The sequence below is a fragment of the Camelina sativa genome, chromosome 10 (genome assembly GCF_030686135.1).
Source record: "Camelina sativa cultivar CO46 ecotype springtype chromosome 10, ASM3068613v1".
Taxonomy (NCBI): domain Eukaryota; kingdom Viridiplantae; phylum Streptophyta; class Magnoliopsida; order Brassicales; family Brassicaceae; genus Camelina; species Camelina sativa.
Window position 1 is genome coordinate 23,166,127 of NC_141889.1, and position 15,037 is coordinate 23,181,163.

Sequence of the window (15,037 nt, forward strand, 5' to 3'; positions counted from 1 at the left end):
AGGAAAAGATAAGGATGAGAGCAAACAATTTCCTTATCCCTTGATACTTGGAGATTCGCCTTCTAGGGTTTCTCAAGTTGTATATATATATTCTAGGAGTAGGCCACAAGCCAATTTGAGCACTCTAGAATATTGATACAGTTGTAAACTTCGAAGCCAGAAAAATAAGGCTTAGAAGGTGTGTTCCCAGTTCTCTGTGACGTTAATCAGGGAGGTGATTAAGTGCGTAGAGAATTGTTTTTCTTTCTCTTAGATCTACACTGGTGAGAGTCTAGATAGAAAAGATAGAGGGTTGGTTTTCTTCTCTCATAGATAAAAAGAGAGAGGGTTGTTTTCTTCTCTTAGATCTACACAGGGTATTGTGTTAGATAGAAAAGAGAAAGTTTCAGATTCATTCTTAGTCGGGGTCAATCCTATTGGCTAGAATAGATTTAGTAAGGACCGAGACAAAATTGTATCATTGTAAGAGATAAATTTTGTTAGTAAGATTGAAGAGAAAAGCATTGGCTTGACGCGTTCCAAGTGTATATCAGTGTGTTGTGTGTCTCTATACCTTTACAATAAATACATATTTTAACCCAGTCAAAACTAATCTAATCATAAATACCTGTTTTTTTTTTTTCAATTTAAACTCGAAACCAATCAAAAAGAGAATCTTGCAAACAAAAAAAAACACTGCCATGGATCCGACTCAAAAAAAACACTGCGGATGTTTTGAAAATTAAAAATTGCTTTGCTGGGATTCGTTTCTAGAGTTGTTCGGTTTTGGTTCTCGTAATGGTTACTTAAATGTGAAAGGGAGGCAGATTCACGAACATGTACATATCTAAGCATCGAAGCAAAGTTCAAAAACACGTGGATAAAATATTGTCACTGACGTTAGGATTAAAAGATGGGAAACTGTTGGTGGAGGAAGCCTGACGTGTTGATGGTGGCGGTGGAGAAGATGAAACCATTGCCGGAGGAGGAAAACGTGGAAGAAAAAGAATATGTATGTACATATTTTTATTTATTCACAAATTTAATTAATTAATGTATATGCTTTTTTACATTTGTATTGAGTTTTATAAAATATTTTAATGTTTATGTATTATTTGGATTAATAATTAATAATTCTTTTATAGTTAAAATAAATTTTTGAATTAATATAACTACTGAAATTAGTTTAATTATTTTTTTATTAAATTGGTAGGAAAATGGTAAAAAAATTTAATAAGAAAATAATAGGAAATTTTCCTACAAATATTTTGTAGAAAATTGGTCAAATATTTCCTACCACATTTTCTAAGAAAATTACTATAATTTATGATTTCTTACTTGATTTCTTACCATTTTCTTAAAATATTTGCGGTAAGAAATCGATTTTCATACATAGGTTGATAAGTAGATGAACTAATCATTTCTCTCTTACAGAGCCAAAAGTTCGTTAAGAAGAAAACTAGAAAACGTGAAAGTATGAAGACGACAGGCTCACTTGTATTCCTTGTCACCTTGCTTATTATATTTGTGGCAGGTACGTTATATATTTTGTATATCTTGTCATATTCCATTAGATTAATAACACGTCACACTCACATGACAATGGGTGAAAAGAAAACGAAAAAACATTTTTTGGGGAAATAGTCACGTATTCTGTTAAAATTAAGAGTAGAGTAAAAAAAAGTTTTTATTTAGTATGAATTCTCATTGTTATTGTTTACATGTACCTGATTTCTAGAGTGCATATACTCTTACTGTTATGTTAAAATTTAATGAGGTTTACAATATTGCTCTAGTTGTGATCAATCAGACAAGAGCAGAGTCATGCAACGATATCGTAGGCACTTGTGAAAACTGCGACGAAAGGTGTAAGGCCAAGCACGGGCCATCGTGCATTAGCAGATGCGACGGACAATTTGGGGTATTTTTGTGCACATGCACTTACGAGTGTGTGCCACCTTCACCCCCTAAAGTTTGTAACGGTGGAACTAGTACAATGTGCAGTCAAAATTGTCCTGAGAAATGTTGTGATACGAACTGCGCACAAAAATATAGTGGTGGACGTGGATTTTGTAATTCCCTTGGTAATTTTAATTTGTGCCAATGTCAGTATCCTTGCTAAAAGCCTAAACCTTGAATAAGAAATCGACTTTCTTTTCATCTTTTTAATGTAAGTTCAATAATATGGCTATAAAGATTACATGTAAACAAAAAAAAAATTCTCGGATGTTCTACAAGATGTTTTTTTTTTCTTCAAAATATGAATCATTTTTATATTTCACTGTGTTCCTTTAGATCAGTAAATACATATGTTAACCCTAGTCAAAACTAATTTAAGCATAAATACATGTTTTGTTTATTGAAAACATAAAACTTAATTTAAGCTTTGTACGTACCGAATGCAGATAAACGTCTATAATCTTGTGAATATTCACACGATAATAACACACCTTATAGTTATTGACAGATTTGATATGTACTGATCCATAACAATAACATGATCAGTTTAATGTAGGTGCAATATTTTTCTTCAGTTTCCTTTATAGCATCGTCAAATATCTAGACACAACATGTATGATAAAAAGATTATCTAAAACAAGATGGGAATTAATGGAATTGGCTACTTGTCACTTGACTTGTCGAACTTTCTAACTCTCTTCAATAACTAATTTATCATTATTTTTAATAACATTGCAGCCAAAACTAAAATTAAACCAAAAAGAAAAAGAAAAAACATTGCAACCAAATTTCTTAGTATAGTCAACGAAGCTTGGTTTCATTTGTACTCTCTTCAAAGTTCTGCTCTAACTCGAACAATTAGGACTATTAATTATAAAAATATTTCTTTTGTTTGTTTGACATGTAATTAAATATAGAGATATATGGGTCTGTGATCGTGTTTGCGTTTTTTTGTTAAATCTTTAAACAACTATTTGAGTATTAATTAAGAGAAATTACACATCATACATGATATACTTTTTGTTCGAAAAGCAGAACTTAAGGAAACATAATAGAGTAGAGAATAAAACATTACATCACTGAACTCCACAACAAGTCTCATGATTATTACTAAGAAAAGAACAATGATGTCAACTTGTTCTTGTTTCTTCCACCATCAATATTTATCGAACCTAACCCAAACAAATTCCCTGAAGGAACCGTGTCCAGAAACGAACTCACCCTAACCACACCTCCATTGCCTTTGTAACTGTAACCTCCAACATGCATGTGGTTCTTCTTCAGTACCGGTTTTATAAAACTACTGTGTAAAGAAGAAGACGAAGACGAAACCTGACGCTTCATAGAGTTACACCCAAGTAATGGCAACTTCACCTCGTCTTCTTGGTCTCCGATTTCTTCTATTTCAAAATCTTCGATTGGGTTAATATCCGGTCTAGGTAAACCGGTTTTATATTTATCGGATTTACTACGATATATTGGCTCCGGGATCTTTTTCATTTCTGTAGGGAGGATTTTCCCTTCGTTAAAGAAGTCTTCGGCGGACCACGAGCTCTCGCCGGAGATTACGTCGCGAGAAACCGTAAACTCGAAAGGGAAGCCCCAGTAAAAGTTGGAGAAGTCCAACGGATTTTGTACCGGACGCTGCTCGATTGGTATGGAATCAGAATGACAAAAATCGTTAGAAAATGAGATTCTTGGACTGTCACTACCATTTTCTGGCATCGTTAGAAACTTTTTGGAGGCGTTTGAACAAATAGATGGGATATGAAGACTCTATTGTATATGTGAGATTTGATGTATAGGGGAGAGTTAAATGAAGGGGTGTGTTTATTTTCAAATGTTCGGTTAATCTTTGGTATATGTCTTTGATTTTTAGGAATTCATTTATAAGTTTTTATTTTTTGGTATAGTGTCAATTCATTTTTCCGATGATTTTATCAAGTTTTTTCTTCATGATGCTGATATCTCCAGTTTGGCTTCGTATTTCATTGCGTAATATCTCCAGTTTTTGTAGGTCATTAAAAACTATAAACCTTGCATCACTAGGAGGTTTCTTTCCATCTTCGGATAAATATATATATTATAAACCCTGCATTATGAATTTACAATTAGGAAAAAACTCACTCAACATCGTATCAATCAATTTTGGCCTCATTATTGAATATTTGAGTTCCGTTTATGTCAATTAATGTAATATTCATTATATTTATTTGAGTTTATAATATGTAACTAGATTATAACCGGAGTAAGTTTTTTTGTTTTTGTTAATGTACTATTTTAATACTAATTTTGTAATATACTATTTTGTTAATTTTAGTGATTTAATATATAAATCATGGTATATCACACAATAATTTTTCTTTACAAAAATCTTAATTAAATCAGTTTGATTCGACATATTTTATATTGGTATTGTTTAAACATTAAAATGAGGATTTAACCCGTATTAAAATATCATATTACTGATATTTTATTTTTTAGGATTATTAATTCAATCATGTAATGTCATATAACCCATCATGTAATATAACTCGTTTGTGTAATTTTGAAAATTTTATATGCTTAAATATTTATACTTTTAAACTTTTTATTAAGTTTATATTTATTAGTTATAAATTATAAACTTTTTAAAATTTTAAATTTACTATATACAGAAAATTTACTATATATGTATGTTGAACACACACTTTTTATCTTAATTGAGCAATATATGTTTGTTTTAAAAAATTCAAATCACAGTATATGCAGGAAAAATATACCTTTTTATTAATTTTATGTATGATATGATGATTCACTACATTTAAATTTTAAAATCAAAAAGAGATGATAGGAGAATATTTTTTTTTTAAGTTGGAATAAATCTTCTAAATATCTTGATTAATTATAAAATAGTATATATATAAATATTTAAAATATTTTAATTGTGTTTGGTTATAATGATAGTATAAAAAGTTAACTAAACTTGTTTGGATATGAATATAAGCATTAAATAACATTCAATGTAAAAACTTTCCAAAAAACATTTTTGAGCAAAAACTGCTACAAAAAATACTAGTATAGATGCGTTGAGAAATGTTCATAATTAACGAATCTATAAATGAACTCTCTATTTTTCTAAGGATAATGAAGCAACCATGATTGAAAAAATCACCATATTGATGTTTTAGACACGCTTAATAGATACTCACGGTCTAGAGATTTTGACGATTTCATTGGGATGGAAGCTCATACAGAAAAAGTGAAATCGTTGTTGGACCTAGACTCTAATGAAGTGAGGATGATTGGGATTGGGAAAACAACCATTGCCAGAGTCTTACATAGCAAGTTATATAGCAATTTTGAATTGAGTGCCTTTGTGGAGAATATTAAAGATTTGATTTATACAAGATCTATAAGTTCTTACGATTATAGTGCAAAGTTGCACTTACAGAAACACTTATTGTCCAATATACTCAACCATAAGGATATGGAGCTTCCTCACTTAGGAGTTGCACACGATAGGTTAATACGAAAATCTAAGAGATTATAGTGTTGAAAAAAGTTTGATTAATTAGCGCTGTTACTTTTTCCTAATCACCATTTTGCGATCTCGTGGTTCCAAGAAACGCCCTTTGCTTTGCGTTTTATTATGATGTGTTCTTTTCAGTTTTCCAGTGACACAAGTGAAAAAAGATTTGAGTTTTTGGTGTCACCACAAAGAGACTAAAATTAACTCCCAAATAACCCATACAATGTGCACCTTAACAATGCAATTCTATAACAACCAAAAGAAACAAAGACAAAGATGATTCTATGCCAACAGAAAAAATTGTTTTTGAGGTTTGTGTTTAAGAAGAATATTTGTAGAACTGTTAAGATAAACATTGAAATAAATCTAAAAATAAAGACTCTTTCAATAAATTAAATGGATGTGTTAAAAAAATATTCCTTCTGTCCCTAGATATATTATTATATTATATGTTTATATTTATTCAATATGTTAAGACCCATTTGTATTATTTAGTCTTTATCTATTGGTTAAAAGTTTCACAATAAATGTTATTAATATATATTATATAAAATATTAAAACATTTATGATTTTTAAAAATTTTGTGATTTTTAACTAAACTATCTTATAAATAGAACAAAGGTTATAGCATTTTTTTTTAAGAAACAAACATGTTAAAAAAAAAATCTCAAATAGTTAAATGACAAATAATATGATTTTTTAATCATATATTTACATCAAATAATATGATTTTTTTTCCTTTCTATTATCCAGATCAATTGGTGACAGCTTCTCAGGTGGGAAGGTTGTTAAAGGGTGGGAACCAGGGTTTGAGGAACGCCTGACGCACCAACAATCTACTGATAGATTTGGATATCCACAGTGAGGAGTTATGATCGATACTCTGCAGGGCCAGCTTGGGGTTCGTTGGTACGACTAGCGGGGGACTAGTGGGGTTTGCGGGATAGGTTATCAGAAGAGTGATAGAAATGCATAATTTACTAGTACAATTGGGCATAGAAATTGTTCGTCATCAATATGAGATCCAATCCATACACGAGCCTAGGAAGCGTCAGTTTTTGGTTGATGCTAAAAAATATTTGTAAAGTAGTCAGACAAGGTAAGTATTCATTATGTTATATTACTACTTTTATATGTTTCCTCGTTCTCTACAAATTAAATTTGTTTCATAGCCTACTGTCTCTCATTTTTGCACCTTTTTTGGTCTTTTTTGCAGGGTAGTGGAAGTGCTATAGGTATATGTTTTGACTTAGAGAACCTATGAGATGGATTAAATATAAGTGAGAAAGCTTTGGAAGGAATGTCTAACCTTAAATTCTTAAGATTTGTGGACCCATACGGCGACCGAAGTGTTATGTTGTACTTACCGCAAGGTTTGAATTATCTACCTCACAAACTTACGTTAATAGAATGGATCTATTTTCCGATGAGATGCTTGCCTTCCAATTTTTTCTACGAAGTACCTATTCAACCTAAGTATGCAGAAAAGAAAACTTGAGAAGTTTTGGGAAGGAAAGCAGGTACATAACTATTGTGTTTCTCTCTATTTGATAATATGGTTTTTTTTTTTATGTTAATTATTCTTTGGATTAAACTTATGCTAGCTAATGTGTTTCTCTCTATTTGGATAATATGGTTTTTTTCGAAGTTTCTTTTCGTATCATATGCTAGCTAATGTGTTTAATCACACCATCAACAATGGGGATGTTGAAACATTTATTCAACTGTTTAATGACTACAACGAGGATGTTGAAAAAAAAAAACCTGCGTGCATTAATTCTTGTTCAATCAATTCAACATGTTTTATCTGAAGCTCAAATTTTGTTTCTTTTTTCTGAAAAGAAAAAAATCTATGAGAGAGAGACATTTGTTGTATTTTTATTGGATAGTGAGATTTAGAGATTTTTTCTTATCTTACCATTTTAAGATCAATTATTATGTAGTAAATAATTTTTTTTAAATACCTTTTTATATTAAAATTCATTATTTTTTGAACTCTATAAATAGGGACTTTGTTCATTTTATTTCGACACAAAAAAAAACACATAATTTCTACTATATTTTTCTAATTCTTCTTTGATAAACCCTTGTTTATTTCATTTTTTTTTTTTGGAATGGATCCCAACAGGCCAACAACAATCCTATCCAAAACAATGTAATCATATTTCATAACAATAATGTAACTTTTATTAATTTTAATTATTACTATTATTAAATTAAGTAAAAATAAGAATATAAAGTGAAAATAGTGGGGTAAGGTGTTGAATTTTATTAAATAAAACTATTGGAGACATTCAAATTGATTTAAGTGTTGAAGGATTAGGTGCAAGAAAGAAAAAATGATGTGCAGTGTTAAAAGTTGAAGTGGAGGGTGTTGAATTTATAAACCATTGTAGATAGTCTTATGTTGTCTTTATTTGTTTGTACAGCCACTTGGAAATATGAAGTGGATGAATTTAAGTAACTCGAGAAACCTAAGGGAGCTACCTGATCTCTCAACTGCCACTAACCTTAAAGATTTGAATCTCAATAGATTCTCAGCCTTGGTGGAGACTCCCTTTTCTATTGTAAACGCTACTAATCTACAGAAACTGAATCTTAGAATGTGCACTAGCTTGTTGGAGCTACCCTCCTCTATAAGAAGCCTTCATAAATTTCAAGATTTAACATTACATGGATACTCAAAGCTAAAGGTGCTTCCTACCAACATCAATTGTAATCTCTCGATAACCTTGATCTCAGTGATTTCTTCTCGATGAAAACTTTTCTTGAGATCTCTACAAACACTGAGCGTCTCAGTCTCACGAGAACTGTAATAAAAAAGTGCCATCGAGGATCAAGTCATGGTCTCGTATTTGTTACTTGGCATTGGCATACCATGAAAACCTCAAGGAATTCCCACATGCTCTTGACACCATCACAATGTTGTCTTCGAACGATACCGAAATGCAAGAACTTCTTTTGTGGGTCAAGAAAATATCTCATCTTGAGACACTTCTACTAGATGGATGCAAGAAGCTGGTAACAATCCCACAACTTTCTAATTCTTTATCAGTAATAAACTGCGACTCACTAGAGAGGCTTGATTTCTTCTTTCACAATCATCCAAAGATGTTTATCGGTTTTGTTAACTCTTGAAGCTGAATAAAGAAGCGAAAGAACTCATGTAGACTAGTAGTAGTACTTGTTCGATCTTACCCAGAAGACAAGTGCCTTCAAGATTCACTTACCGAGCTAATACCGGAAGTTCAGTGGTGGTGATTTTGAATCAAAGGCCTCTCTCTAGAACCTTGAGATTTAAGGCTTGCGTCTTGTTGGTTAATAATTATGACAAGAAAAGGGAGGTCAACGGTAGTTAATAAGTGTATCTTATCGTATTATGGACAAGCAAAAATCGGGCGTTGTTGTTCCATGGAGACTTTCTCACGGCTTTGGTTTGCCTCCCATTTTAGCAGAGCATTTGCTCACTTTTGAATTTGAAGCTAATGTGACGTCCAACGAGTTTTTCTTTGAGTTTGATGTCAATGTTAAACAAACAGTGATAAAAGAATGTGGAGTACTCCAACTCTAAGCCCCTTCCTTTTTTTTGGAGAAAAACTGTAACGCCCCGACCGCCACCTCTTAGTGGGCCCCATATCCACTCCGAGTCCATGGATCCACCATCCTTAATGGGCTTCACGTCCTCTCACTAGCCCCATGAATCCATCTATATCTGACAGTCGGTTTGCTACGTCTGGGAGGCTCTAAGACTTGTTACCATCCCCTACAAACCACCACATAATATTTCCATGTGTTTTGTCCTTACTCGCACAGTTCAGACAATCATTTCCCAAAAGGTCACCCATCCTGAGACTACTCCAGCTCAAACACGCTTAATTCTAGAGTTTTTTTAGAACCCTTGACCGAAAAGATAAGTGAACTTTGGTTACATAGGTGGTCAAATCAGTTCTTTTAAACCACTCCGCAAGTCTCTGAAACCGGGGTGTCACAAAAACAACTCAAGACGGGTAAGCCTAACTATCTGTTGGGCATAGAGCTTGGTGGAATAAGTGAGAGCTGTTTGACTTCATCCAGAACTGCCATAATATCATCTGCAAATACACAAACAGGGAAGCTTGAAGCCAAAGGTAGCACAAACATTCGAGACGAGCTCTGAGTGGATTTGCAAAGGTTACTTTTTTCTTATACTCATGGGCCACTTTATAGGGTCATGTGGAAACGTCTGTTTATATCTATCTTCTTTGATCCTCGCTCACTCGCCTTTACAACGATCTTCATTGTACTGAAATTTCCTGTGTACAGGCCCGGCGCGTAGCTAAAGCTGGTAAAGCACAGGATTTAAGCAGAAGATAATATATTAAAATTTATGGGCAGCATATTTAAAGAGTTGTTGTGGTACAGTGGTCATCGTTCCTCACATATTTGCAGGGCTTGACGAGTTCGAACCTGGGAAATGCATGTTTTGAATAAATATTTTTTTTTGCTTTAGGCATCCAATTAATTTGGGCCGGCCCTGCCTGTGTATTAAGCTAAGCTTTGCAACATCAGTGCTCATGTAGTCACTATCATGGTTCAATTGATAACTCTCTATGGAACAAAGAAAATAAATAAGATAGGTGAGAAATAGTTTCTTGGTTAACAAGCAATCCTCAATTAATGTATAAAATTTTCATTCCTTTAATCCCTATCTCTACTTGTCAAAACTGAGAATCACAATACCATTAGTCTTCATCTTGACTATGTATTTATTTTTAATAAAAATCTTGACTATGCTCCATCTTCCAAATAATAGAATTTAATTTAGAGGTTCCAAAATCTTATAAAATACAGTCGACATTATATATACACCTACATCAGATAAGAATATATATATAAAAAAGGTTTTACACCTAATCGATACACCTATATATTTACCATATTTATACAAGTTGTTTTAAGTGAATTTTTGATTATTTTTGTTTGACTTGTGGCTAAACAATTGTATGCGTCATTGTCTAAACGTCTGCAGTTTTAGTAGGACATTGATCATCGCTCCATTTTAAGCGTTTTTCCAAAAAAATATGATAGAAAATTGTATACACCATACATCATATATAACTTTAAGTGTCAGTTTAAACTTTAAAACAACTTATTTTTAAAATATAGTTTTATTTTATTTTTTGTTTGACTTGTGGGCTAAAATATTATGCGATCTTACCATTGTTTATCGATCCTTTTTCAGCGTTTTCCAATAAGTTATGACTATATATTATAAAACATGCGTCATTAGGAAGGTTTCGTTCCATCTACAGCGTCCATTATCCTCTTTCCAAGAAAATTACATGATAAAAGATTATAAACCCTACATCACTGTAGGAGATGAATGAACCCCCACATTTTTACGTTATTATCAATTGAGCCATATTATAAGAACTAAAACCAAAAAGGAGATTAATAATATAATGGAAAACTCGAAAGAAAAGATGAGAAACAATTCGTAAGAAACTAAAAGTGTAGGGACTCGTTAAAAGTTCGTTTATGCCTATCTCAATAATAAACAAACCAGCCATTTTCATTTCCTTCTGCAGATTGCTTTCTCGCAAGCTTTGAGATATTGATCTTCTCTCAATCATACTCCATGGATTCTTCTTTTTACTATGGTTTTTGTGTTGCTGCAATAACCTTCTTCACTCTTTTTGGTACAATACTTTTCATGTTTTATGGAAAAATAAAATCCCATCAAGAAAACAAAACAGTTGGTGCTTCTTCCTCTACTTTATCTCTTACAGCAACCCCATCTTCTTTGTCTCGAACCCGGAAACACCATGTCTTCCCGAGCTTCCACGGAGCAGATGTTCGAAAAACCTTTCTTACTCACATCCTAAAAGAGTTCAAAGGAAAGGGAATCGATCCATTCATTGATAATGATATCGAGAGGAGCAAGTCAATCGGTCCTGAGCTCATAGAAGCTATCAGAGGATCGAAGATAGCGATCGTCTTGCTCTCGAGGAACTACGCTTCTTCGTCGTGGTGCCTTAACGAGTTGGTGGAGATCATGAAGTGCAGAGAAGAGTTTGGTAAAACAGTGATGACCATTTTCTATGAAGTTGATCCAACAGATGTAAAGAAGCAAACCGGAGATTTTGGTAAGGTCTTCAAACGAACTTGTAAAGACAAAACAAAAGATGAGATTAAGACATGGAAAAAAGTTTTGGAAGATGTGGCAACAATCGCTGGAGAGCACTCACGCAACTGGTTTGTCCTTTTGAATTCTACTTGTTGTGATTCACATTTTACTAACACATTTATTTATATTAATACATAGTATTTTGGATGTGTATGTGTTTGTTTTTAAAATGAATAATTAACATAAGTATAATTTGATCACTTCATTTGTTAGGGATAATGAAGCAGCCATGACTGAAAAAATTGCTACGGATGTGTCAAACATGCTGAATAGTTCCTCTCCGTCAAGAGATTTTGATGGTTTAATTGGGATGGGAGCTCATATGAAGGAAATGGAATCACTGTTAAGTCTAGGCTATGATGATGTAAGGATGATTGGGATTTGGGGTCCGTCTGGGATTGGGAAGACCACCATTGCCAGAGTCTTGTATAGCCAATTTTCTGAAAATTTTGAATTGAGTGTCTTCATGGAAAATATCAAAGAGTCGACATATACAAGACCAGTTTGTTCTGATGAGTATAGTGCAAAGATGCAGTTACAAAAAATATTCATGTCCCAAATAATCAACCATAAGGACATGGAGCTTCCTCATTTAGGCATTGTCCAAGATAGGTTGAGTGACAAGAAAGTTCTTATTGTTCTCGATGGCATTAACCAGTCAATGCAACTAGATGCTATAGCAAAAGAAACTCGGTGGTTCGGTCATGGAAGTCGGATTATCATCACAACACAAGACCAAAAACTTTTGAAGGCACATGGAATCAACCATCTTTACAAGGTGGAGTTTCCATCAGCATATGAAGCTTATCAGATGTTTTGTGTGTATGCTTTTGGCCAAATCTTCCCTAAAGATGGGTTCGAGGAGCTTTCATGGGAAGTTACAAAACTTTTAGGTAATCTACCATTGGGACTAAGAGTTATGGGATCCCACTTCCGGGGAATGTCTAGGCATGAGTGGGTAAGTGAAGTACCAAGGTTAAAGAATCGCCTTGATGCTGGTATTCAAAGCATTTTAAAGTTCAGTTACGATGCTTTATGTGATGAAGATAAAGACTTATTCCTTCATATAGCCTGCATTTTCAACAATACAGAAATGGTGAAAGTGGAAGATTATCTTGCTTTAAGTTTCTTGGATGTGAGGCAAGGGCTTCAAGTCTTAGCTGAGAAATCTCTCATAACTATTGAGGTTCTACGTATAGACTATACACGTATAGATATGCACAATCTACTAGTACAACTAGGTAGAGAAATTGTTCGTCGTAAGCCTGGGCACCAATCCATTCGTGAGCCTGGGAAGCGTCGATTTTTGGTTGATGCTAAGGATATTTATGAAGTACTCACTGATAACACGGTTAGTTCTATTATTAGTCTCTTGTGTCCTTGTTTTCTACAAATTAATTTCATTTAATAGTCACTCATTTTCTACTTTTTCTGATCTTTTAACAGGGTAGTAGAAATATAATAGGTATACTTTTGGAGGTAAAAACCATATCAGGCAAATTAAATATCAGTGGGAGAGCTTTTGAAAAAATGTCTAACCTTAAATTCTTAATGTTTCATGGCCCATATGAGTATGACAAAGAAAAAGATAAGTTGTACTTACCGCAAGGTTTGAATATTCTACCTCGAAAACTTAGAATAATACGATGGAATTGTTTCCCGTTGATATGTTTGCCTTCTAATTTTTGTACCGAGTACCTAGTCGAGCTACGTATGTGGAACAGCAAACTTCAAAACTTGTGGCAAGGATATCAGGTACAAAACTATTGTGCTTCTCTCCAATTGTGTCAAAAAGGAGTGATCTTCCGGTATTACTTCTTAGAAGGCTCTTCTATTATCTCTTGTAGTCTTATTTTGCTTGTTTAAAGTGTAGTATCCCATATTAGTATCAGTGGTGGAAAGGGAGGAAGTGTATGGAATTGTATGAATGAAGAATTTAATTTTGAGTTAAAGAAAAAACGAAGACACTACGCTATTTATTTGAAAATAAATTTAATGCACATATTTTCCTTATGTTGTCTTTATTTGTTTGTGCAGCCGCTTGGAAGTCTGAAGATTATGGATTTGCGTGAGTCGAAACACCTAAAAGAGTTACCTGATCTCTCAAGTGCGACTAATCTTGAAGAATTGAATTTGTTTAAATGCTCAAGTTTGGCAGAGCTCCCCTCTTCTATTGGAAACCTTCAGAAATTGCAAGAGTTTAATTTACACGGATGCTCAAAGCTAGAGGTTCTTCCAACCAATATCAACTTGGAATCTCTCAATAACCTTGATCTCAATGACTGCTTACTGATAAAAAAATTTCCTGAGATTTCAACAAACATTAAGAACCTCAAGCTCATGAGAACTGCAATAATAGAAGTGCCTTCGAAGATCAAGACATGGTCTCATCTTCATAAATTGGAAATGTCATACAATGAAGATCTTAAGGAATTCCCGCATGCACTTGAAATCATCACAAGTTTGTACTTTAACGATACAGAAATGCAAGAAATTCCTCCGTGGGTTATGAAAGTCTCTCGTCTTCAAATACTTACACTGTACGGATGCAAAAAGTTAATAACAATCCCACAACTTTCCGATTCCTTATTAACTCTTTCGGCAATCAATTGTGAGTCACTGGAGAGCCTTGATATCTCTTTTCACAACCATCTTTTGGATAGTCTCCGGTTTGTTAATTGCTTCAAGCTGAATAAAGAAGCAAGAGAACTCATCCAGACTAGTAGTACCCGTATGTTCTTACCTGGTAAAGAAGTGCCTGCAAACTTCACTTACCGAGCTAATCCTGGAAGTTCAGTGATTGTAAATTTGAATCAAAGGCCTCTTTCAACAACCTGTAGATTTAAAGCTTGCATCTTGTTAGTCACTCAAGATGACAAGGAGAAGGGTGCCAATGGTAAGAGATTTGGTGTAACTCATCGCCTCAGGGACAAGAATAAATTTGGCGTCGACATTCCATGCAGACCTTCATACTATTACGAATTCCCCCCCATTTTAGCAGAGCATTTGTTCACCTTTGAGTTTGAAGCAGATGTGACGTCCATCGAGCTTCTTTTTTCGTTCCACGTCCACAAGAGTGACGAGGTGATGATAAAAGAATGTGGAGTACTCCTACTCTAACTCCCTTCATGTTAGGGGAGAAAAACAACTGGAGACTTACTTGCGACCCAAAAAGCAACTTCATAGTTTCAGTGAAGAAAGAAACAGAGAAAGGCTCGAGTTGGTTATGTTGGGAAATTCAAGAACTGGTTATTTTAAGTCGTTTTGTTAACGTTGGTAGGAATACTCTTTAGTGTCAATTTATGCACAAATTGCATTTTGTAGAATTTATTTTTGAATACTCTTTAAGTGTCTGATCTATATACCAATGAGATAATCAGGTACTTGTTTCTCTACATGTTACTGATCATTTTACTAGACT

General features: G+C 33.5%; 3 protein-coding genes and 1 pseudogene across 3 annotated transcripts; 3 read left to right on the top strand and 1 right to left on the bottom strand.

The window, feature by feature from the left end:
• The first annotated feature begins 1,415 nt into the window (after positions 1-1,415).
• Positions 1,416-2,139, top strand: LOC104719500 (putative defensin-like protein 180). Its single transcript, XM_010437428.3, has 2 exons — positions 1,416-1,513; positions 1,776-2,139. The coding sequence occupies exons 1-2, from the start codon at positions 1,456-1,458 to the stop codon at positions 2,099-2,101; spliced, it is 384 nt and encodes a 127-aa protein (XP_010435730.2). The 5' UTR covers positions 1,416-1,455; the 3' UTR covers positions 2,102-2,139.
• Positions 2,140-3,048: 909 nt separating this feature from the next.
• On the bottom strand, positions 3,049-3,671 carry LOC104720566 (uncharacterized). Its single transcript, XM_010438455.2, has one exon. The coding sequence runs from the start codon at positions 3,661-3,663 to the stop codon at positions 3,049-3,051; it is 615 nt and encodes a 204-aa protein (XP_010436757.2). The 5' UTR covers positions 3,664-3,671.
• A 1,487-nt stretch (positions 3,672-5,158) lies between these two features.
• Positions 5,159-9,021, top strand: LOC109126888 (putative disease resistance protein RPP1; annotated as a pseudogene).
• Positions 9,022-10,890: 1,869 nt separating this feature from the next.
• On the top strand, positions 10,891-15,036 carry LOC104719501 (putative disease resistance protein RPP1). Its single transcript, XM_010437430.3, has 4 exons — positions 10,891-11,684; positions 11,830-12,967; positions 13,063-13,371; positions 13,654-15,036. Exons 1-4 carry the CDS (start codon positions 11,068-11,070, stop codon positions 14,734-14,736), a joined length of 3,147 nt encoding a protein of 1,048 aa, XP_010435732.2. The 5' UTR covers positions 10,891-11,067; the 3' UTR covers positions 14,737-15,036.
• The last annotated feature ends 1 nt before the right edge of the window (position 15,037 follows it).

Excerpts from the sequence above, each read along its gene's own strand:
- LOC104719500 (XM_010437428.3), top strand. The coding sequence starts at position 1,456 with ATGAAGACGACAGGCTCACTTGTATTCCTTGTCACCTTGCTTATTATA. Across the intron at positions 1,514-1,775 it reads GCTTATTATATTTGTGGCAG|TTGTGATCAATCAGACAAGA; the intron begins GTACGTTATATA and ends ATATTGCTCTAG.
- LOC104720566 (XM_010438455.2), bottom strand. The coding sequence starts at position 3,663 with ATGCCAGAAAATGGTAGTGACAGTCCAAGAATCTCATTTTCTAACGAT.
- LOC104719501 (XM_010437430.3), top strand. The coding sequence starts at position 11,068 with ATGGATTCTTCTTTTTACTATGGTTTTTGTGTTGCTGCAATAACCTTC. Across the intron at positions 12,968-13,062 it reads AAGTACTCACTGATAACACG|GGTAGTAGAAATATAATAGG; the intron begins GTTAGTTCTATT and ends ATCTTTTAACAG. Across the intron at positions 13,372-13,653 it reads ACTTGTGGCAAGGATATCAG|CCGCTTGGAAGTCTGAAGAT; the intron begins GTACAAAACTAT and ends TTGTTTGTGCAG.